At 47.9% G+C, this 25,264-nt stretch overlaps 1 protein-coding gene across 1 annotated transcript in view; it reads left to right on the forward strand.

Annotated features, from left to right (window-relative positions):
- Positions 1-623: 623 nt before the first annotated feature.
- MYH11 (myosin heavy chain 11) overlaps positions 624-25,264 on the forward strand; it is an 86,426-nt gene continuing 61,785 nt past the window's right edge. Inside the window, exons 1-3 of the mRNA XM_037507553.2 lie at positions 624-770; positions 11,885-12,237; positions 19,563-19,719. Of these exons, the coding sequence (XP_037363450.1) occupies positions 11,902-12,237; positions 19,563-19,719 (493 nt within the window). The 5' untranslated portion in view covers positions 624-770; positions 11,885-11,901. The remainder of the gene's footprint in view (positions 771-11,884; positions 12,238-19,562; positions 19,720-25,264) is intronic.

Consider the following 25,264-nt stretch of genomic DNA (forward strand, 5'->3'; position numbering starts at 1 on the left):
GCGCCCTCGCCCCAGCCGCGCGCGCCGAGGTCTGAGCGGGGAAAAGACCCGCCCGAGGCCGCGCAGCCGGCGGCCCCCACCCCGGTGCCAGAAGTCACAGCAGCGGGGCTTTCAGGCCTGGGGGTGCAGGTGGGGAGCGCGAGCCGGGAAAAGTAAAAACTTCCCCTCCCGGCACAATTCCCAACAGCCCGGACTCCTGCCTTGCACTTTGTAAAGTTCGGAAAATCCCCTCTCCCCGCCCGTGGCGCAGGCAACGGCAGCGAATGCAGCGGGCACGGGGCGGGGAGGTGCCCACCTCGACCCGCCGGGGGAGGAGCAGGGTAAAGCCGGGAGGCTGGACCCGCCTGGGGCAGACATTCTCAAGCATCCCCAGTAAGCGCTGGGCTCGACCCCCTTCTCCAGGAACCCGGAGTCTCGGTGACCGCCGGTGGCCGGAGCTGGGACCCGTCCCAAGGCCCTCGCAGGCCCTCCCTGGACGCTGCGCCCCGCCCGGCGCGCCCCTCGCGCCAGCTCCGCGGCAGGTGCGCGCGGGCGCCGGGCCCAGAGCCGCCTCTCGGGCCCTGCAGGGGGCGCTGCGGGGGGCGCGGCGCCGGGCCCTCCCCCGTCCGCCCCCCAGGGCCGCCTCCGGGCTCCCACCCGCTGACCGCCCCAGGTCTATAAAGAGAGGCGTCGGAGGCAGCGGGGAGATTTGGACGCCCCTGCCTGGGAGGTGTGCCAGATCTGAGCTCTCCATCCACTTGCTTCTCCGCTAGCCCCCCAGTTGGAGATCTGTAAGTAGACGGGTCCCGCGGGAGGGGTCTTTCGGAGGGAGGATTTAGGGATCCTCCAGGGCAGCCTACAGCACCCGGGGAGCTGGGAAGTATTACCATTGTCTTCCTCTCGAGAACCAGGGTGAGGGGGGCCGCAGGGCTCGCAGTCCTTGCTGTCTTCCCCATCATTCTAGATTTCCCCCCAAACCAGCATCTCCCAAGGTTGCCAATGATAAGTATTACTTTGAGAGTAGTTGCTAAAGAGCAATCGCAGGGCCTAGCTCCACTTAACAGTGGACTCCAGAAAAGCTGTACCTTCAACATTCGGAATCCCAGCTGATTCTTGTTAAGAGGCGACTCTGGGAGACGCGCCCCCTTAGACATCTGGGGGGACCAGCTCCGTGGGTTTTTCCCTTTTATGCCAGGCACAAATAGTGCAGCAGAACTTCACTAAAGGGGCCTTTCCTATCGCTGAAGCCAGCAAAGTGGACTTGACAGCATCGCTGAGTTGTTGATAATGTTGGTTCAATCAGTTAAAACACCTGGGCGCCACAGACAGGAGTGTTTCCCGTTAGTCTAGAGCCATGGTTTATAATCCGGAGAATGGTTATTTATTACAACCTAATGCCCCCTCCAAATTAAAAAACAAAACAAAAAACCTCCAAGGGCCCTCTGCCAGGCAGGTGCCAACCCCACCTTTGCAACCTCGAGCTGCAGGTGCGTTCACCAGCACTGGGTTGACCAGGCTTCCGGAGCCAGCCCGAATGGCAACCCATTGCAAACGTGGCTACTGTCTGTTGTTAAGTTTCTCCCGGCACAGAGAGCCGGTGGGGATCTTGCTGTTTGAGGAGAGGCACTATTCAAAGCCTTACTGAACATAAAGTAAAAGAAAATATTTAGACACCCGAGACAGAGTGTTTAGTTACAGTACTAAGAACTAGCAGATTAAATTGAAAACTGGCCAGGGTCTGCAAAAGGCAGGCTGACAGTAAACTGCTTACATAGTTTGGTTTGGTGCAGTTTTGATTTGTTTGGACTCCTGAAAGCTACCATTTTAGAATGATTTACAGAGCAGGAGCTTGAAGATGCTCAACTCGAAGCCATTACCTGGCAGTGTGTAAAATAGGGTATTGAATATCCATGGAATCTTTGGTGCTTTCCCGTTGCTTCTCTTTTAATCACTGTAACAGCCTTTTAAGCAAGACAGTGTGATGTCTGTTTAGCATAGAAAGCAGCTGAGGTTCAGAGAGGTTAAGTAACTTGCCGAGTGCTACACAGCCAGCAGGGGTCTGGCTGAGGCTCTGTCTCTCCCCTTGACCCCACCATCAAGGGGAAACTCTCTGGGGCAGGCTGGTTTCTGGTGGGACCAAAAGCGTCCAGCAACGCAAGTGTTTATCATCTTTTCTTTGAAGAAAACATAAACTGACCTTTTGTGGATTTAAATAGCAGCACTGTTTGTCCCCTGGTGGTGTGGCAATCTAGTTGGAGCCAGTCACCACCATAGGTGGGCTTCTGTCCCGAGAGCATGAGACGTAAACTAGCTGGACCTTCCCTGAGAAACTTCTGGGGCTCGCCTGGTAAACACCGTGTTTTTTATTATCATGTCTGAGAGAGACGTGTTATTCCGTACAAGGTATTTGTTATGGATTTGTTATCATTACTTTTCTATGCGAGGGTTGCGATAGAGGCAGACATGCCCATTTATGGAAGCATTTTCCACGAGGCCGTCCCGGCCCCCTCACAATTAGACAGACTTGCACTGCAGCTTCGTTCATTGGTCTTGACCGGGTAGTTCTCTGCCTTCGTCCTTCCTGCTTGGGAGCAAGTGGAGGGACCCCAGGAGAAGACATTCAGGAGGAAGGGGGATTACCTGCTTCTTCAAACCCCTTTTTATTTGCAAGTTACATTTTTTGAGGGGGTGGGGATTGTCTCCCCTCCTCAGTACCTGGCTCCAAACAGGTGAATTTTACACTGTAGAGACGCACATGTAATTCTGAAGTCAGATATGCACCTGTTTTTCCCCTGGAAAACCAATGTTAAGTCCATTGGAATCCTAGAACGTCACCAGCAAATTTAGAAGTCATCTGCATTGGTCTTTCCAAAATTCAGTCTTCCCATCTGTAAAATGGGACTCATGAGAGCAGGTATTGCTGGTGGAGCACTTGGCCAGGTGTTTCCTGTAAAGACTTCACAACAGCCCCCAGGGAAAGACTGGCCACGTTTTAGAAATGTGGTGTCTGAATAACTTGTTGATATGGCTCAGCAAGCCAATCAGAGACAGGATGGGCAAACCAGCTCATTCTAACTCCAGAGCCTGCAGGATTACCCCTTTGGGAGGATTAAATGAGACAAGGGCACAGCCCTGGGGTCCTGGTAACTCAGTGGATGGTGATTTTAACATCCATGACCAGACACTCCAGCTTGGTGTAGCACAGCTGGAGTTTGGCAATGCGGAAACCCTTTATATGGCCTTTCTGTCAAGGAGAAACTTGCCCCTGGTTTTCCTTTTGTGTGATCTCTTCATGACCCTAATTTCCACGTGGGCTAAAGGTGGTGATTAGAACCTCCTATTAGAATGTAAGCCACCTGTGTCAGGAACATTCCAATGCCAGTGAATTGGCCCAGTTAATTGTGATTCAGTTAGGGTCACAGTGGTGTCCCTTAAGAACTCACCTGTGGGCCTCCCTAGTGGTGCAGGGGTTAAAGTCTCAATGCTATCAAGCTATCTGCAGCCACTGCAGCATGAGTTTGATCCCTGGCCAGGGAGCTACCCACATGGCACAGCAGACCTTTCCTGTCTCACCCTCTATTCCCCTCAGCAGTGTATTTCAATAGATCCGCCTGTTCTGCTCCCCACTCTGTCTCTGGTGAACCCTCACCCCTGTACCTCTGGCCTGCACCCCAGCTCTTTTATGCATAAATAAAAATAAGTCTTAAAAAAAAAAAGATACTGTAAATGCAAACTCCAGTGGTCACACACCAGACGGCATTTAACTTAAGCTGTGCTATGCGGGAGCTGTAGGGAGCAAAACACAATGGAGCTTCTGAAAAGCACCCTTCACCAGGACAGCACTACCTCTCCCTAACCACGTTCTTCTGGCAGGGAAGAAAAAAATGAACTTAATTCATTAAAGTCCTTCTGGAGTTTAAAAAGCTTTCAAGTGAATGAGGCAGATGTCATAGGTATTGAAGCCACAGGTTTGCCATTTATCTTTGTCCTGTGAGGGTCCCAACGTCCCAGCCTTCCTTGGGACGTTGCTCTTGGGGTACAGGGGGCACAGTGGCTGAGGGGCATCAAGGAAGCCAATGGGGAGCATGGAGCAAGAAAGGGACTTTCCGTTAAGACTAGATTGGGTGTCAGACAGATCCGGTTCAAATCCTGCTTCCAGATTTGTCTTGGGAAGGCCTTTAACTTTCTTTTCAGAGCCTCAGTGTCTTATAGAAATAATAAATAAAGCTCGCCTCACCGAACACTTAACATGACATAGAGAGATGGTGTATACAATAAACTGCCTGGCCTGATACCCAAGGAATAGGAAGGGTTCAGTAATGATAGCGGCTATTTTTTAAATCGAGATACATTTGATAGTAACATTGTTAGTTTCAAGTACACAGCATAGTAACTTTCATATTTGCATGCATTGCCAAATGATCACCACAATAAGTCTAGTGAACTTTCATCACTAAAGCTACAGTTTTTTTTTCTTGTGATGAGAACTTTTAAGATCTGCTTTCTTGGCAACTTTCATGCAGCATTATGAACCAAAGCCACCTTGCTATGTATCACATCCCTGTGACTTATTTATCACTGGAAGTTGGTACCTCTTGACACGTTCGTTTTTACCCACCCTTCCGCCCCACCTCTTATAATCACAGTCTGTTTTCTGTATTTGTGAGTTTGCTTTTTTGTTGGCATTTCCCCCCCCCCAGATACCACATATAAGTGAGGCCATAGGCTACTTGTTTTCTCTGTCCCCCCCCCGCCCCCCCCCAGCATAATGCCCTCAAGGTCAATTAATGTTGTTGCAAATGGCAGGATTTGCTTCTTTTTATGGCTGAATAATATTCCACTGCAGTTATATAGCACATCTTCCCTATCCATTCATCCCTTGCTGGGCACTTAGGTTGTTCCCATGCCTCGGCTATTATAAATAATGCTGCAGTGGAGACAGGGGTGCAGATATTTTTTGAGTTAGTGTTTTCATTTCCTTCTGATATAAACCCAGAAGTGGAATTGCAGGATCATATGGTAGTTCTCTTTAAAATTTTTTTTGCAGGGCCTCCCCGGTGGCGCAGCGGTTGAGCGCTGGGTTGCGAAGCTGCCCGCAGCCTCTGTGGCGCCGGTTCAATCCCCTGCTGCTCCCCGGCCACCGGAGGAGGGTCCCACATGGCGCGCAGACCCCTCCTGCCGCCCGCTGCTCCCCTCAGCAGTGTACTTCGGTCCTTCTGCCTGCTCTGCTCCCCACTCTGGCTCTGGTGAATTCTCTCACCCTCCCACGCTTCTGACTGTACCCAGTGCATGTATAAACAAAACAAACAAACAAATAAATAAATAAAGCATGCCTCTATTAAAAAAAAAAATTTTTTTTTGCAGACCCTCCCTACTGTTTTCCATAGGACTGCAGACCTACCTTCATGACTATTAATTATTCATTTAGAGTCCAAATTGCTTTGTGGGGACTGTTTGGGGCCTGGAGACCTGGTGTGTCTCTCCTTGCTTCCCTCTGCACATTTAGCTCCTCCCCACACTTGGGTCAGGACTTGAACGTGAACAGACCTCACTTTCCAGCTGCCAGGAGATGGTCTAGATCAGGCCCAGGGGGCTTTCAATTTGCTCACATATCAGGCTATAATTTAACTGTGGGGTACGGGTATTTTGTACCTAAATTCAGATTGGTGCACTGATTAATTCTGGCCATGCAGGGCCTGCTTCCTAACTGGCAGTGACTGCTGGACTAGAGTGGCCACTCTCTGGGCAGGAGGACTCTGCCCTACCACCTCTGGCCTGGGCCTTTCTGCATAGCCCATGTGAACCTGGAGACCATGGGTTTTATATCTCTGGCCCACAATCTGGAGTTGGTGTGAAACTCCCAGGGATGTTGTCCACCAGGCCTGATGATGCATCCACCTTGAGCTGCCTGGCCTTTGGAGTATTTGATTCATTTTCCATTGACACATAAGTGGCAAGATCTTTTACCCCTGAGTTCTTCTGGGGAAAATAAAAATAATGGTAAAATAAACTAATGGTGGAACAAATGAAACAAAGCAGCTGAGCCATGTCCGTTGATCCGTTGATGTAATCCAGCTCACTTTGATTGAGAATCACAGACACTCTACAATGTCAGAGCTAGACCAGCCTGACTTTTTTTTTTTTTTTTTTTTGATGGACCACATGAGAAGCAAGGTCCAGAGAGAGTGACTTGCCCAGAGTCACCCGGCAGCTGGGGGAGCAGAGCTGCTTCTTGTAGCCCTGGGATCTTCTAGGGGCTAATGAACAGCTTATTTGGACCCCATGAAGTCGTGGCTGTTGGTGAGGAAGCCAGGACTCTGTCCCTGCTGACCACTCAGCTGTGCCAAACATGGTGACTGCCAGGAGCCACGAGCCCTTTGTTTTCCCCCAAAGATTCAAGGGCAGCCCTTGATCGTTGAGAAGTGTTTAGTACTCCAGCTTGTGGTCAGACAGACCACGGCGAGGACAGTGTTCCAGGAGGCTGTGCCACAGGGCCTTGGAGTTAGCGGCCATGCCATTGGGTTGTGTGATTCATCCCATGATGTTTGCACTATGATGAAACCACTAGCAATGCATTTCTCAGAACGCACTGTGGGCGCCAGGCTTAGGTCCTGATCCGAGGATGATTTTCAGCCCTCGGAGCTGATGCAGGACTTGGATGTGGGGGATGGTGGAGGAGGGAGGCTTGGCGCGGAAGAGACAAGGTTATTGGAGTCTCCTTGAGGTTTGGCCCTCTGGGTGTCAGTCTCTTGCTGGTCCTGTGTGCTCACAGAAAACCTGGGGGACCCCTGCAGTTGTTGCCTCAGCTCATTGTCCTTCCCAAGAGAACACTGTTCCCTCGAAAGTCATGGTTCTCACTAGGGACAACCCTGTGCATCTGCACAGTCTAGGGATGTTTTGGGTTGTCATAACCAGGGAGGGTGCCACTAGCATTCAGTAGAGCCCAGCTGGTGATCATCCTATGGTGCACAGGTCAGCCGCCATCCCCAGAAAGGAAGGATCCTGCCTCAGTGTCCATAGTGCTGAGGCTGAGAAGCCCTGCTCTGAATTATGGGCCCCGGCAGGAAGCTGGAACCCATGTTTTGCTTCATTTCAGCCTATGGAGAATTCTGTTGCCAGAATTGTGCCCCTGATCCTGCTGCAATTTTGCAGCCTTCTCTCCCTACTCCTGGTGCTGCCCTAACGCCTTACCTGAACTTTCTTGCCTGACTGTCCAACACCCCATGTTTTGAAAACTCAAGGCTCTGGGTACTTGCAGAGGCAAGTCCTTATCACCCTAAAGCCAAGTTAGTTATATGCAGCCTTCCAGTTGCCAAAACTGATACAGGATGTGTATATTTCCTCTGATTCGCAAGTTTTCTGCCTGTTTCAAAGAAGGTTCAAAGGGCAAAGCAGAAAAGACCACTTTGAAGTTAAATCTGATCAGACTCTACCATGACTGGCTGTGCACCAAGGGCAAGATTCTAAGCCTCTCTGTGCCTCAGTGTCCTCATCTGTAAGCCAGAGGCAATGGCACCTCTCATAGGGCTTCTGAGGGGGTTAAAAGAGATGAGAGCTGGTGCTCAGCAAGACGGAGCAGCTGTGATTACTAATATTAGTGATATTAATTTGCTAAGCTCGCTGAATTTTCTCCAGGGCAAATATGTGGGATTTCATTGGCTTTTAATGGGAAGAGGTTTGTGGTCCAAGTTGTTTGGGGAGCCCTGGGTTCAAAGGATGAAGTATCTCTGGATTGCAGGCCCTGCCAGCACCCTGGATGTTCTGATGGGTGAATTCAGCCTCTCGATGAAGGAGGGGGAGGGGGACATAGAACACTTTGCAAGTGGATCTGACCACAGACTTGTTCTTGAAGAGCATCGCCGCCTCCCTGAATCCTGCCCCATCCCACATATTTAAAGGCCTCTGGGCTCTAGGAGGAGCAGATTCTGGGAAACCCCATTCTAGGGTGACACCAAGCTCCCCTTTTCCTCCTTTGCTTTGACCAAAGCAGATCGCACACGTCGTAACTGTCAGGTTTCAAAGTCCCGGGAAGCAAGCCAAGGCCTTGCTCTCCTTTTTTGGATAGAGACCGAATCTCTGCACTTGATCTTGTTTGTTCTGCAGCTCCAGATTAAACAGGGTTCCTGGCAAGGGGGGTTCTTGTGGCCTTTTATTTTTCTGTTGTATTTTTTGCTGTTTTTTTTCTGACTCATCAGCATGCAATTAGAAAGAGCCACCTAGTTTTCCTGCTGCTTAGAACAAGTAAAACATGCCTCCCAGCCTCTTGAGTATAATGGGTTACTTTTCTTTAAGATTTATTTTTTATTTATTTATGCATACAAGAACTGGGGTGTCAGCTGGAGGTTCTAGGGAGGTGCTCCTCCACCAGAGACAGAGGGTAGCTGAACAGGCGGATCTACTGAAATACACTGCTGAGGGGAGCAGCAGGAGAGACAGGAGAGGTCTGCTGCGCCAGGTGGATTAGCTCCCTGCCTGGGATGGAACTCATGCCACAGTGGCTGGCCATAGCTTGATAGCACTGAGACTTTAACCCCTGCACCACCAGGGAGACCCATAATGGGTGACCTTTTTAGAAACTTTAGGAAGATGGGTAAGTTGGGAACAAGGGGTGACTTGTGCCAGGAAGGATAGAACAGACTCTTGGCGGTAAACTTAATGTAGTATAGATGGATGTTGATTTATAGCAACACACACCTGAACATGTTATGCAATGCTACTTCAATAAAAACTTATGAAAAGGAAAGGTGAAAATCCCATCTTTTTATCCATTGTGCAATCACATAAATGTGCAAAAATGCCAACCCAACTGAACTGAACCAGCACGCTTCCATGGTTAAGGTGGTAAATTTTATGTCTCTTGCATCATAATTAAAGACAAAAAGGAAACAAAGGCAAACTTCAGCCCTCACATGGAGAAAGGTGCACACACCTGCAGGGTGCAGCCAGAGGAGTCTACACACCCATCTGGAGCTCCAATAAGAAACACCAGCCCTGGTGTTTCTGGTGGCGCAGCGGTTGAGCACTGGGTTGCGAAGCTGCCCGTGGTCTCTGCAGTGCCGGTTTGATCCCCGGCCACCAGGCCAGGGTCCCACATGGTGCGCAGACCCCTCCTGCCTCCCGCTGCTCCCCTCAGCAGTGTGTTTCATCCATCTGCCTGTTCTGTTCCCTGCTCTGGCTCTGGTGGGTTCTCTCACCCTCCTGCACTTTTGACTGTGCCCAGTGCTTGTATGAATAAATAAATAAATCTTTAAAAATAAAAAGAAAGAAAGAAACACCAGCCCTGCCCATCCTGTCCTGACCTTGACATCTGTGAAAGTTAGTTTTGCCTGGTTTTGACCCTCCTATAAACAACCACTCAGCAAGGCGTAGAGTCCACTTCCTCTGACTCTGGTCCTGCAGACTCTGCCAGGTGCTGCACAGGGTGGGTTCATTTATTGCAAATATTCCCCTGAGCTACTGACCAGCCCATCAAGTCTGTGGGAGGCAGAGGAGTACAGGCTCCGAATCCGAGCAGGTTCAGGTCATAGCTCTGTGCCATTGTAGCTGTGTGACCTCAGGCAGATTCCTTTACCTTGCTGAGCCTCCATTTCCCTATCTGTAGGTGGGACTGACCGTAGAACTCAGCTCCTAGGCTGTGGCCATGTTTCCTTCCTGATCCTGCATGGGAAGAATTGTCACCTGTTGTGTGATTCCATTTATAGAAATGTCCAGAAAAGCAAATCTATAGAGACAGATTTGCCAACAGTGGTTGCCAGGAGAATAGGGCTACATGGGGGAGTAGGTGCAGACCGGCACGAGAGAAACCTTTCTGAAAGAGTAGGAATGTTGTAAAATTTGTCATAGCAGTGGATGACAACTCTGTAAATGGACTAGAGTGTACATCTTGAATTTGCAATAGAATGATCACATTCTAGTGAATGGATACTCTGCAATTTAAGAAGGCTCTCTCTGAAAGCCATTTAGATGCTTGCAGGTTTTGCTGTTTCAAACAGCTCTACAACACATGTTCTCGCACACCTGATGGCACTCTCCTGCTTTCTTGGGCTAAGTTCCTGCAAAGGAATTATAGGTCAAGGGGTGTGCATAGACTTTAAGGCTTTTTCATTCATAAGGGTGGTGTGTGCAGGGGATCTGGCCAAGACATTGACAGCACTGCTATTACCCATGGGTCTCACCTTGTTCAAGCCAAAAGCTGGAAAGCAGCATCTCTTCGCTTTATTTATTTATTATTTTTTTAATAGAGGCATGCTTTATTTATTTATTTATTTGTTTGTTTGTTTTTGTTTATACATGCACTGGGTACAGTCAGAAGCGAGGAAGGGTGAGAGAATTCACCAGAGCCAGAGCGGGGAGCAGAGCAGGCAGAAGGACTGAAGTACACTGCTGAGGGGAGCAGTGGGCAGCAGGAGAGGTCTGCGCGCCATGTGGGACCCTCCTCCGGTGGCTGGGGAGCAGCTGGGGATCGAACTGGCCGCTGCAGAGGCTGCAGGCAGCTTCCGCAGAGGCCGCGGGCAGCTTCGCAACCCAGCGCTGAACCGCTGCGCCACCGGGGAGGCCCGCATCTCTTTGCTTTAACTTGCATCTTCACCTACTAGTGACCTCGAGCATCCTTTTCTTATGTGTGTTGACCATTTGAAGGTCATTGTAAAATTATCATTTTTTAAATTTAAGTTTAAATAAAAGTTACAAAATAAAGAAAAAACATAATAGGAAGTACGTGAGTTTATTGACAAATGAAAGGATAAGCAATGAAATATTACTCAGCCTTAAAAAAGGAAGAAAATACTGACACATGCTAAAACAAAGTAAATTTTATGTTATAGGTGTTTTGTCACAATAAAAATTGGAGAACATAGAAAGTAAAAATCCTTTCATAAATGCATTTTAAAAGTATATATATCTCCAGTGTGTATTTTCTCTATAGTCTAAATATTTTAAATTACAAATAGAATTTTATACCTACTATCTGTCTTCATTTTTATTTATTTTTCAAAAAACCTTATTGAAATATAGCTCACATAATATGCAATTCATCCATTTAAATTTTATAATTCAGTGATTTATAGCCTATGCAGTGTTGCCCATCCATTGCTATAGTACATTCTAGAACATTTTCATTTTCCCCAAAGAAGCCCTGTACACCTTAGCTGCCAACCTCTAGTTCTCTCCCAACTCCTGGTAACTGCTAGTCTACTTAATGTCCTTATGGATTTGTCTCTTTTGGGCATTTTATAAAATTGTAGTGATATATGGTTCTTTGTGTTTGGATTTTTTCACTTCAGATGTTTTCAAGTTTCATTCATGTTGTGGCATATATCAGTACTTTGTTCCTTTTAATGGCACAATAATATTCCACTGTATGGATGGATCATCTTTTATTCATTCATCTTTTGATGGTCATTTGGATTTTTTGTCTTTTTGACTGCTGTGAATAATGCCTCTATGAATATTCACATATATGTTTTTGTGTGGACATGTTTTTGTGTTGACATTTCTCTTGAGTGTATACTAGGAATGGAATTGTTGGATCATATGGTAACTCTAGGTTTAACTGTGTGAGGATCCTTTCCCTTTTCTTTTTTTATAGTGAACAACAATATGTAAAATGAACAGTATGTCACACACACAGATGTACTTCTTGCTTCTTAACACTGAATGATGTCTTACTGTGTGAATATATCATGGCTTATTTATCCAATGCCATGATGATGAGCCATAGAAATGATGCAAATCATGAAGGGTTTTTGGATTGTTTCCATCCAACATAAACAATACTGCAGGAACAGTTTTGCAGTCTGTGGAATGTTCCAGTAGACTGCCTTCCTAGACCTGACAAAGTGAGGGCTTTATCTATCTTTTGGGCCTGGACCCAGCTGGATTCTGACTCTGTCACCTTATTCCACAGGGGACCAACCAGGCACCATGGCACAGATGAGTGACGATGAGAAGTTCCTCTTTGTGGACAAAAACTTCATCAATAGTCCAGTGGCCCAGGCTGACTGGGTTGCCAAGAAGCTGGTCTGGATCCCTTCGGAGAAGCAGGGCTTTGAGGCAGCCAGCGTCAAGGAGGAGAAGGGTGATGAGGTGGTCGTGGAGCTGGTGGAGAATGGCAAGAAGGTCACGGTCAGCAAAGATGACATCCAGAAGATGAACCCGCCCAAGTTCTCCAAGGTGGAGGACATGGCCGAGCTGACGTGTCTCAACGAAGCCTCAGTGCTGCACAACCTGCGGGAGAGATACTTCTCAGGACTTATCTACGTGAGTATCTCCCACCAGCCGGTCACTTCTTGCCGGTCTCTGCACCTCTAGAAGGGGGATGGGTTAGGGATGTGTCCCGGGTCCAGGTTGGGTGCCGAAGAGTTCCCCAAGGGAGGGAGTGGTCAGTGAGAGGGAATCATTCAGACCTGAGTTTGGATCTCATCCCTACCCTACCTAGTTCTGTGACACTGATCAGGCTCGTTCACTTCTCGAAGACTCAGTTTTCCTATCTGTAAAATGGGAATAAGCGCATAAAGGAGGTCAATGACTTAATGTGGTCACATAGGCACAGCACCGAGAAATGGTAAATGCAGCAGGTCCTTGAATAATGTTTCATTATAATGTGAATGAGAAAATAAGTTCTGGCTGGAGTGGAACATAATGCCATTGTTTGAGCACCTGGTTTAGTTCTAAGTCACTTCACTTAAAGGGGCAATTTCTAAGAACCTATCAATGACATTGAGGGCTTACTGTCCCCAGCTGATTCCTTGCAATAGTTACTCTCTGTCCATCTTGAAAATAAAGGGAGCCCATAACCTCCTTGGCTCCATCCTGGCAGCTGCGTAGTTAGGGGGCATGAGAGTCTTGAAGGCTTTGAGGATCCCGGCTCCTCTATGTTGACTGTGCAGATCAGGGTGGGTTAGAGCTGCACTGCCCTAGATGGTGGCCAGTGGCCACATGTGCTAATGAAATTTTGATGTGAATTAATTAAAAATCAGTACTTGAAAATTCATTCCTTCAGTTGTGCTGGCCACATGTCCAGTGTCCAAGAGCCCCCTGTGGTACTGGCTGCCACAGGTATGGAACATTGTCTTGGTGGCAGGAAGTTCTGCTGGACAGGCTGGACTAAGGACCCTGCATGATTGCTAGATAACCTCCTCTATTCCAGCCTCTATACCTTCACACACTTGATCTCATTTAATCAACACAACATCCATAGATTAGGTATGCTTGCCCCATTTTACAGGTGGGCAAACTTAGGCTCAGCCCATCCTTATTTCCCTAAACAAGAGGGAAAGTCCCTTTCACCTGTGGCATGCCTTGTATGGAAATATTCCCAACCCTGGCTGTGGGCGCAGAATACATGTTTCTATGGACACCGGTTTGCAGGGAGGTAGAGAGAAAATTGGATTCCTCCGGTTCTCCCATCCAAAATGTGATCTGCCCATCCGGGCAGGTCAAGGTCGAGCCCGTGTCTGAATCTCACCTGCTCTCTTATGACTTGGTATTTGAGCCCAAAATAGAAATCAGAAAAAAATGAGGGGCTTATGAAGGTCCTGAGACTCAAAATATCTTCTGACAGAGGGTCTTTGGAAGATTAGAAAATGAACCCAAATTCCAAATTCCTGGTGTGCTTCTCCGGGCAGATTAGATAAAGAGCCTCTCAGAATCACAACCACGTGGCTATTCCTGTCTTGCTCCTTTCTGGTCAATTTACTCACTTAAATAGAAAGCACTGTCCATGGCGAGGAGCTACAATAGGAGGGTCCGGGAGGTGGGGGTGCACAGCTGATCTCCCAGCGCTTGAGAGCCAACTGCACCCCTTGCTAACAGGTGGGTGGTGGGAGATGCTGAGCCCGAAGCAGCTAGACATGCAAACTTTGCCCTTGGTAATGAAGAGAATGCTCCTCTGTTATGCCAGTTTCATTTCAAACGATGGGCCTTGGAGAAGGTCCTGGCAGACGTCTTGTCCTCTTGGGTCTAAAAGGATCTATAGAAACCAGAGGGTCCCGTCTGCTTATCTCTGACGGTCAGCCTGAGCTGCCACAGCCCACGAATATGGCTGATTCCCAGCCCAGCGTTCCTGGCTTCCCCAGATGCTGTCTTTGGCTGGGTTCTCACAGCCTGGGGTGTTTCATACCACCTAGAAGCAAAACAATAACCTACCAGTTCATACCAAATAGGAATGTTCTACTTTTGGATAGTGTGGAAACCTATACTGCCTTATTTGTGCAGATGAAGATATGGGGGTGTAGAAATGTTAAATAACAGAATGAGAAATGGATGGGTCTCAAGCCAGCAACATTAGCTCGAGGACTGGTGCTTTTTTTTTTTTTTTAAAGATTTATTTATTTATGCATACAAGAGCTGGGGTACAGGTCAGAGATATGGGAGGTGAGAGGATTCACCAGAGAGAGAGTGGGGAACAGAACAGGCAGATTGACTGAAATACATTGCTGAGGGGAGCAGCGGGTGAGACAGGAGAGGTCTGCTGTGCCGTGTGGGTTGCTCCCTGGCTGGCCAGGGATCGAACTTGTGCTGCAGAGGTTGTGAATTGCTTCATAGTGAGTTGCTTAACCCCTTGCACCACCAGGGAGACCCAACCAGTGCTTTTAATTGCTGTCTCATTTAATCCTTCCAATTAGATGCTTTCTCATACCTGCCCCCCTTCACTCACATCTTACCTCCTTGGTCCCTTAGACAGATGGACTGTTCCCCACTCCCACCCCCTGATGCCAAGTCCTGGGGGTTGGGAACAATATCCAGAGTGAAGATAGGAGTACCTTCCTGTTCACTGAGTCCCAAAGCCCAAATTCCCCACCCATGAACCCAAAAGGACATTTTCCTTGTTCAGATTCCACTGTTCAGGGAAGACCAGGGGATCAGGAGAGGCCTTAGGTCCAAATTCCAACAGGCGACATACTTTGGTCTTAGACACCTGGCCCACGATGCTGGGAACTGCCTGTGGACAGAAGCCTCCTGGACCATGGAAGGAAAACCAGAGGCTGCCCGGTTGTTGAGCCCTGTGAACTAGCCATCGAGCTCTTATTGCTTTAAAGAAACTTCTCAGTGAAATACGGTAACCCATGCAAAGACCATAGAGAATACTTAAATGTTAGCAGATGCATGAGTCCTGCCCTGTCCCCTGGAGTTACACATGATTAACAGGGTCATGGATGTCGATGTCACACTCAGCAAACATGCCCCGAGGCACTCTGCATGGCTTGCTGCTTGCTCTGCTCCCTGAGCCATGCTTTCTGCCTTTTGCTGTGCCTGAGCACATCTAGAGAGACTTGTTTGGAGTAGGTAATACACGCAATGACTAAATAAAATAGTAGCTACTGCACTTAGAACCTTCTCTTTGATTCTCTTTCTTCAACTTCCTGTTCCCTCCCATAGAAAAACCATGGCCACCTGTTTCTTATGTGGTGTTTGAGCTATATTTCACATCCAGGCTAGTCCAGTTGTATTTGTGCAGGGATACATCGCACGCGAACTCTCTTTAATGAGACGTGCCTGGGCTACTGAGCTGGTCCCCATGGATGGCTGTTTAGGTTGTTTTGAATCTTTGCTGCTGTTAAAATCAAGCCTGCAGCGGCTCATGCTTGGTGGACAGTATCTCTGGGATGGATGTTCATTGCACTACAGCCTGGTGGAGGGAGTGCCCATCCTATAGAGGGGTTGGGGGTTCAGGGCTTGCCCACTTATGCAGGTCACGCAGGTAGTGAGGGCAGAGCCGAAGTCTCCCCCAACCCCCGGCCCGTGTGACTTCAAGCCTGAGTTCCTTCCACCTCCCCCCACTGTTCTCCTCTGCCAGGCTGTGGCAGCAGCCCCCGGCTCAGGGCTCCATGGCTGACCATATAAAGTGCCAGAGAAAATCTGGAGTCACTTCCTAATACGGTCACAAGAGGGAAGCCCTGGGTCTGCGGCTGGACCTGCGGTGGCAGCAGTCCCGAGATCCCGGCGGGGACCCAGCGAGGCCTGGATGTTGAAACCCTGACCTTGACGAGCTGAGGGGTGGGGGATGCTTATGGGGCCAGGAGGGCAGAGAAAAAGCCAAGTGCAGGTGGGCTGGGGTCGGTGAGCTTCACAGAAGCTGAACCGTGGAGATGGAGTCTCCAGATTCCAGGTCCCAGCGCTCTGTGGGATGCCCTGCTGCCTGCCCCCATGTTCCTCTAGGCTCCTTATGTCCTGGAAAGAAACAGTTTCCAGTCTGCCCTGAAGCACGGATTAAGTGCTAGCTGTGTGCACTGCACCAGGAGGAGTCCTGGGCAAACAGGAGGAAAGTGATATTTCTGCAGAAGCTGGTGCTGGAGAAGGGAGGGCCTTTCTCCTTTCTTTTCTTCAATTATTCAGCAAAGACTGAGTGCCTGGCCCTGAGCTGGATCCTGGAGACTCATTGGTGTGCAGCTCAGAGTCCAGGAGGTGACAGGCTGATTCCTGAGAGAGGAGATGCAGGTGGCTCTGATGAGGTTGCAGCAAGAGTTCCAGGTAGCGGGAACCGCATGTGAGTTAGCATCATCTCCATAGTCCTGAAGCAGAGGGAGCACAGTATAGTTAACTAATGTTTATTGAGCACCTACTACACATCAGGCAAATGCTAGCGGCTTCACAAGTAGTCTGTCACAGCAGACCTGTAGGAGCTACTATTGTGGCTCCTGTTTTGCATATGAGGATAACTGGTTCAGAGAGGTTAAGAAATATCTCCGGGGTCACACAGCTATGAAGTGGTAGAATTAGGGTTTAAATGTAAGTGTCTAGAACTCAATTTTATACTCTCAACCGCTGTCCTTTACTGCCTCCAGGTTAAGGACTTGAGAGTGTGGCGGGGGCTATAAATGACATCCTTGTTCTAAACAGGACACAGCTGTGGGTGTGGCCCCGGGAGGAGTAGGCGGTGGAGCTGAGACCCCACAAAATGGTGGGGCTGCGTAGACATTCATGCAGTCAGTCCTTCATGAGGGGACCCTTCTTCTCTGGGAGGCTGTGCTGGGGGCAGGACGCACATGAACAGGGCCTGTGGTTCCACTGCCCAGCAAGCATCAATGAGCACCTGCTGTGTGCAGGCCTGTGTGCAAGGGTCCAGGTCACAGGAATAAAGGCAACGTTGTCCTTGCTCCAAGAAAGCACTTAAGGAGTACTTTCTGTATGCCAAGGCCTGTGCTGGGACTGCAGAGGAGGGAGGGGGGTTCCCTGCCCCCAGGTGTTTGCAGGATGACTGGAGGGGGGCATCAGGCAGACATGGGCCCTCTGCAGGCAGCTCACGCCCTCATCATCACCTTCCCTACAGCAGACTGCTGGCAGCTCACAGAGGGAGCCCGGCATCCTGGCACCCTGGCTGTCTTTACCCACTGCCTCTGCGCCTCTCCCCCTGAGCTGCCTGAGCACCTTGTCTGCTGAGACTCAGTGCAGGGAGCACCTCTCCTGGGCGTCCCTCTGAGTACCCCTCTCTTCCTTTACCAGGGTGCCCTCCTGTTCTTAGATTATTTTTCACCATCCTGATCCCCTTTCTGTAGATTTGTGGCTCTTTGAGGCTCAATAAACAGCCCTGGAGGCTTAGACAAGTTTGATGTTGTCAAGGGAATGGTGAACACCTGGGAGATTACTCTCCCTTCCCCACCCTGCTCACCTTTTGAAGAACAGCATTTGCCTCCCCACCTCGCTGGCCTGTCACACACTGTTGTCCCCTAGCAGAGGGGGCTCCAGGGACCTCACACGCCCGATAGCTGCAGCCCCAACTGAAAGCCTTTGGGGGCAAGATCTTAGCCTGGTGTTATAACCCCAGTGCCTTGCACTCTATCTAAGACATATACTCTGAGTGTGTAACTGAGTAACTGAATGAATGATGAGTGAGTGAGTGAGTGAATGAACAAATGATTGTTTCTGCAGGATGCTGCAGCTTGAGTGCCTAATGCAGAGCTCACACCGGGCACTGACGGCGGCGCTGGACTTGGTGTTGCCAGGGTCCTGCCTGGCCACGTGGGTCCAGCCGCTTGCTTTCCGCCTTGTTTGCTTTGTCCTGATGTAACCCAGAGACTTGCATCTCTATGGTCACTTCCCGGGGGAGCTGGCGCGAAGGCGGGTGGCCCTCCTTCTTGGGCAGCACTGATGTTATCGTTTGGGAAAAGCTTCTTGCGGGACAGGCTGGAGTCTGTCTCCTGACCTCTGCCCTTGACCCCTGGGAAAGTCTGGTGCCTAACAAGCAATGGTAATGACATCACCGCATGTGTGCCCAGTGTGGAGGGCTCTGCTGGGGAGCTGCCCAACCCTCCCCACCTCGTTCTGGTTATTTTCAGAAACTCTTAGGCACTTCGTAGGGCGGGGCAGTATTTTTAAAATTATGGCAAAATCAATATAAAATTCATGATTTTAACTCTCTTTGGGGAAACAATTCAGTGGCAGGTAGAGCATTCACTGTGGTGTAAGCCGTCACCCCTGCCTAGTTCCAGAACATCTTCATAACCCCAAGAGGAAACCCTGACCTAGGAGAAGTCACTCCCTAGTCCCCCTCTCTCCAGGTCCTGAAAACCAGGGGTCTGCTGTCATCACAGGCTGGGCTGTCCTGCATATTTCACAGAAGTGGGATCAGGGACTCTGTGACCACGTGTAGCTGCTGCTTCCATGCACTGTTAGGCTTTAGAAGTTCCTCCAGGCCGCAGCAGGTGCTGTGCCATTCCTTTTTAAGGATTGCTTGTTTATCCGTTTTGCAGATAGGGGAGCACTTGTTCACTGTCAAAAGCAGGTGCTCTGGGGTAAGCAGTTGGGATTTCTAGTTTGGGATTTCCTACCAGCTGTGTGGCCTGGAGGCAGCCTCACCAAGCCCCCGCTCCACTGGCTGTCAGTGGGCACGGGGGCTGCACTATCACTGTCACGGGGAGGATGTGAGGATTAGATAAGATGTCTGCCAAGTGCTTAGCTCAGTGGTGGGCACATAGTAAGTGCTCAATAAACAGGAGCAGGGCTTGAAGCCCGTGATGCTAGAGGAGGGAACGTGACAGCAGGCAGGGGTGAGGCTGGGATTTGAACCCAGAATTATTTAAAGCTGTACATTGTTTTTTAGCACTGTAAAGCATAACCTAGGTGGCTTAGAAAGCTCGGCTTACCCCTTGTTCCTCGTCTTCCTCCATTCCCGGAATCTGGCGGATGTCCCCACAGGGACACTGTCCATCTCTAAAGCGAGACTCTGAGTGCCTCTGTTTGTGGTGAGGATGCAGCAAGAAGGTGTACACAGGAGCCTCCCTGGTGGCACAGGGCTTAAAGTCTCAGTGCTATCAAGCTATCGCCAGCCACTGTGGCTTGAGTTTAATTCCTGGCCAGGGAGCTGACCCACATGGAACAGAAGACCTCTCCTGTCTCGCCCGCTGCTCCCCTCAGCAGTGTATTTCAGTAGATCCACCTGTTGTGCTCTTCACTCTGTCTCTGGTGAATCCTCTCCTTCCCCATACCTCTGGCCTACACCCCAGTTCTTGTATGCATAAATAAATAAAAATAAATCTTTAAAAAAGGATACATAGTGGTGCTCAGACCATGCAGGGCCTTATCAACTCGTGTCCACACTCCCTCTTGCTGGTCCTGGAAGTAAACATGGCTTCTCTGTCTGGCAGACATACTCGGGCCTCTTCTGCGTGGTGGTCAACCCCTACAAGCAGCTGCCCATCTACTCAGAGAAGATTGTGGACATGTACAAGGGCAAGAAGAGGCATGAGATGCCACCCCACATCTACGCCATCGCCGACACGGCCTACCGGAGCATGCTGCAAGGTGAGGGGTCGGACCACCAGGTCCTGCTGTGGGAGCCCCCCGAGAGCTCTGGCCCTGTCCAGGCCCCTCCTGTCCTGCTGCTGGCTGTCCTCGCCAAGAATGTGAGCTTGGCAGGCGGTGCTGGGCAGCAGAAGCACTGTGACTGAAAAAGGGAAAAAGTGAGCCCCACATCTGCGTGCAGCTGGAGGGCAAGGGAATGCAGAGTGCCTGGGCAAATACGGGCATGGGCTTGCACAACCCCAGCCCTTCCTGCTGCCCGGGGCTACCAGCCGGCTGTCGAGAAGATGGTGAGGTGCTTGTCACCTGGGAAGGGAGGAAGGTGGGGAACAGCCCTTGGCTGGGCCAGACCATTCTGGGGGTACAGTCAACTGTCACTCATTCCTGTGGGGTCCTTGACAATTATCTTTCCTGCCCTGGCCTCAGCTTCCTCATCTGTAACCAGTGGGTGACACTGTCCAGCTTGCAGCTTGCTGTGAATGTAGCTGATTCAGCCTTCTCCAAACTGAATGTCTTTGCCCTGGCCTCTGTGTGTGTGTTATGGTTAGTTATACAAATACGCTTTCAATGAAGGTCAAGCATGCATGCAGCAGAGCACATAAATTACGTTTAAGAATCCAGCCTAAAATTGTTTTTACATATACAGTCATATAATCACCACCCAGACCAAGGTGTGAACTATTTCCAGTCAATACTTTCCCAGTCAATACCTTCTTAGCCAGAACTGCTATTCTGACTTCTGTCTGCACCATTTTGTTTTGTCTGTTATTAAGTTTCATATACATCGTTCTAATATTTAGTATTTTTCTTGTAAGTTTATCCCACCCCCAGAACCTGTTTCAGACTAAGCAAAAGTGACACCATACTCAGAGTTAAGAGCATGAATTCTAGAATAGGCTTGCCTGTGTTCAAATCCCATCTTTGCCATTCATAGCTATGTGTCCTTCAGCAGGCTGCTTTAACTCTGTTTCCTTATTTGTAAAATAGGTTCATAGCAACTGTGGCCTATCTCATAGGGCTGATGTGAAGATTAAATAAATGATTGCATATAAAGTACTTGGAACAATGCCTGGTATTTGGTAGAAACTCATGGAGTATAAGCTATTCTCAGTCACCTTCAGGTATAAAACTGGATGTTGGACATGCCAGTTACATATTTTTCTAAAGAGTATTGAAAAGTATTATAAAAATTATTCATCTGGCTGGCACCTAAAATCACCTCATTTATCACACTTCTAGTGTACATGGAATTTGCTTCAAGCAGTGTCGTGTGTGCAAAAGCCTGAAAAGTAGTGATTTGCTATTGTGGAACCTCATTGCTGTCTCTCTATGAATAGCACTTTGGGTCAAGGCACACACCTTCCAACACAAACCCCAACTTTCTCTCTTTTTAAATATTTGACACAGTTCTGTGAGGTAGGGTCAGTGTCATTGCAGGGGGGTGACACTGTCCAACTTGCAGCTTGTAACAGAGGAAACTGAGTCTCCAAAAAGTAACTGGAAACATTGTCACTGACTCGGTGGTGCTTACCCCAGGCATGCAAGGCTGGTTCAATATTCAAAATCTCTCCATAAAATAGTCTAGAAAAGAAACACTGCATGATCTTATCAATTGATGAAGAAAAAGCAACATAGATTGAATTTTGTTGTTAATAAGAAAAATTCACTGAAGACAAGGAGCAGAAGAGTTCTTTTTTTTTTTTTTAAAGATTTATTTATTTATTTATTTATTTATTTATTTATTTATTTATTTATACAAGCACTGGGTACAGTCAGAAACGCGGGAGGGTGAGAGAATTCACCAGAGCGGGGGAGCAGAGCAGGCAGAAGGACTGAAGTACACTGCTGAGGGGAGCAGCGGGTGGCAGGAGAGGTCTGCGCCCCATGTGGGACCCTCCTCCAGTGGCCGGGATGGAACCGGCGCTACAGAGGCTGCAGGCAGCTTTGCAACCCAGCGCTCAACCGCTACGCCACGTGGGAGGCCCAGAAGAGTTCTTTATTACTCTGATAAGATAGTCACAGAGAAATCTATATCTAATATCATTCTAATAGTGAAAGTCTGAATTACTTCCCCTTAAAATGAGTAAAAAGGTCAGGATGTCCCCTCTCGCTAACTCTATTTCTATGGTACTGGAAGTGCTAGCTTGTGCAATAAGGCAAGAAAAAAAAAAAACAACTAGGCATCTCTCAGTTGTGAGCTTTTCTGATTTGACAGCCTTTGTCCTCACTCAGCCCTTGCTTTGCTTATCAAATGTTTTGAGTATACAATAAAAAGGGGAGCACCCATCCCAGTATCATTGATCTTTGGGGATGGGTAAGAGGATTTTCTTTCCTATAAATGGTTCTGGGATACAGGCATTCTCCTGTCCTCATGCTTAGGAAAGGCAACTTTAAAGGTGTGTACAATTGTTATATGATTATTCATTGTGAATGTCCAAAGGTTATAAACTAACAGCATCTTAAAATACACATGTGTAACTTAAAAAATCTCTAGTCTTACATATTCATTCTAGATTAATGAAAACATATTTTTAAGCAGAGAGCAACCAGTACCCATAACTACAGCCCAGAGATCACCCCATTAACATTTTGGGATGCATCCTCTCATACACTCACTAAACTGAATGGCATGAAATGAAGGAGGTTTTTACTATCTGAAAATAATCAGTACCAGCAAAAGACCCACAAAGAATAGGAACCAGAGTTTCACAGTAGAAAGTAAGTGGAAAAAGAAGGTTTTGACTGGACTTGAAAATTGACATTGCAAATTATGCACATAGGTTTATATATCTTACAGGTTATCAGGATTTGGTTATAATTGCAACTAGATAATAATTCTTAGATTCAGACTAAAATTAAGGTTTTTGGGGTGCTATAACTTTTTGGGACAAGATCCAAAGAGCATCCTGTAACATCCCTCATGCCATGCTTGATGACTGCAGCCTGGCTAGAAGAGGTTAATCTTTGCAGACTTCTTGTTGGGATCAGCAGTTTCCCCATGGGCGTCCTTGCCATATTGGTGCTGCGCATGGTCTCTTGAAGCCTCCATGGTGTTGTCTATGTGATGACACCTGATATTCACTTGTGACTTGACCTGACTTTTTTGAGATGGTCTTTCCAAGGTCATTGGTTTTGCGACACACAGTACCTTCAGGGAAACAGGTGATTTTGCAGGGTGTCACTTCATTTTGCGTTTGTATCACGATGGTGGGTGTTGCCACCTAATGACTGGCAAGGTGAAGCCTGGGTGAGTGAGTGGTGCAGACCAGAGAAAGGTGCTTTATAGAGGTCCCATCTCCTAGGTAGTCAACTCATGGAGAATATTTTTGTGTTGTGATGACTTCTGCTGGCCTAGAGGGCCTCCCAAGTGTGGGGCTGTGTTATCCGTGATGACAAGGATGCCTGTGTTGATCCATTTCACACCTCCTGGGCTCTGCATTTCAACAAAATTATATAGCAAGCTCTCTCAAGTAACTAGAAATGTCTTTTCAACACATTCTAAGCCCCAAGAGAAAATGACAGCCGTGAGCATACACATCCATAAGTGATAAGTTCTTTATTTACCTTAAATGTTAACCAGCTGCTGTGTTCCCATTCATCTGGCATCAGCTGGTGCTTGCTAGCAAACCAGCAATGGTGGATACCAATGAAAAACTCTCTAAAAAATCATGGAGGAAAACTGTAAGTGCGGGAAGATACTTTTTTCTTTATAAAGCAGGAGTTCAGTTTCTGTGAAGGAACATTGGCCCTAGTGTGACTCTTGGTGATGTTTTTAACCCAGGCTGTAGCAGTCTGGTATCCACTAAGCTGTGTGTCTAGTTGAAGTGCCCTTCCTCAATCCTCTGTGGCACAAAATGGGGGTGAAGTGTTAGGGTCAGGGATGGTTGGACCCCATGTACCCTGAATATTGAACAAAGCCTTTAAACTAGTTAAATGGATTTTTAAGTACCCCAGACCCCATAAACTCCATGGGACCCACAAGCTCCATTCTTTGCTACTTGTCTATCATTACACTGGTGCTGGCATATAGTAGCTACTCAGTTAGTATTTATTGATAAATGAAGAGCTATTAGAGTTATTTAAAGAGATGGCCAGAATCAGGATGGGGGGTGTTTACAACGCTGAAAGTAGAAGGGGGGCTGAGATGACATGGAATGGAGGATGAGAATGGTACGAGCCAGTCAGGAGTTGACTTGTGAACTGTGTGGGCTGTTTCTGGGGAGTTGAGAATAAGTGTGTGTGTGTGTGTGTGTGTGTGTTGTTGAGGGAGGGGCTTTCTAAGACATAGTTTACCAACAGTAGAAAGAAACCAGATCTCTTGGGAGAGAAATGGGCAAGAGAAGAAAACATTTAAAAAAATCTCATGTATGTGTGTCTAAGTGATGTCATATTTATTTAAAAAATTGACCCATGGGGCCTCCCTGGTGGCGCAGCGGGTTGAGCGCAGTGCTGTGAAGCTGTCCGCAGCCTCTGCAGTGCAAGTTCAATTCCCAGCTGGCCAGGGAGATACCCACATGGCGCAGCATACCTCCCCTGTCTTGCCCGCTGTTCCCCTCAATAGCACTTTTGGTCCTCTGCCTGTTCTGCTCCCCGCTCTGTCTCTGGTGAATTCTCTCACCCTCCTGTGCTTCTGGCCTATACCCCAGCTCTTGTATAAATAAATAAATCTTAAAAAAAAGACCTTTGAAAAAAATTGACCCATGGTTTGAGGTTTGCTTTTAGAGAGATGATACATTCAAACTCAATAAGTTAAAAGTCTCCCTTCAGCTTGTGGGTCAGACCCCTACTTCACTACCCCACATCCCACACCCCATTAGTCTCCCCAACACCTCTCCAGAGACAACAGGACTTCTAGTTTATTAAGTGTTCTTCTAGAGATGTCTGTGGGAGTTCTGAGGTAATACTTACCTCTTTTATACCCAACTTAGAATTCCATACCCAAGCTCTGCATTTGCTATAGTGTTACATGTCAGTACCTAAAGGGATTCCCTGTTCCCTTTTTAAAGGTTTAGTTATTTTTATTAAAGGTGTAGTGAAGATGGTATAGAGTTATGTCATTCCTCCAGGCTTTTGAAGAAAAATAACCCTCTTTTGTTGCTTCTCTAATTTCCCTTTCTCCAGGGGTAACCATTATCAATAATTGTATGCCTTTTTGGAATTTGCCTCCAAAATCTCAAGCAATTCTAATGCTGCTATCTTAATTATTTTTCTTATTTTAAGACAATACTTCCTGCTTTTTATTGTAGAAGATGAGGATTTAACTCATTCGTCCTTTTACTTTGGCTCTTCCCAAAACATACACACACATACATGCACACACACATATCCCATCTCATAGACTCCCAAGATAGTTTATATTAACTGCTTTACTATGAATGTGTAGGTGCTATTCATAGCTGAACTTTGTACTACCTTGTAATCACCTGCCATTTTCTGTACAACTCAATTTTTCCCCTGGAGTTAGTATTTGCCTTTATTTTTTTTGTGTGTAACTTGATTTTCTATACACTTAATCATGGATTCTACTCCAATTTTCCTTTTGAATTTG

This window comes from Talpa occidentalis, unplaced genomic scaffold, assembly GCF_014898055.3.
Source record: "Talpa occidentalis isolate TD23 unplaced genomic scaffold, MPIMG_talOcc4v2.1 talOcc4.12, whole genome shotgun sequence".
NCBI lineage: Eukaryota > Metazoa > Chordata > Mammalia > Eulipotyphla > Talpidae > Talpa > Talpa occidentalis.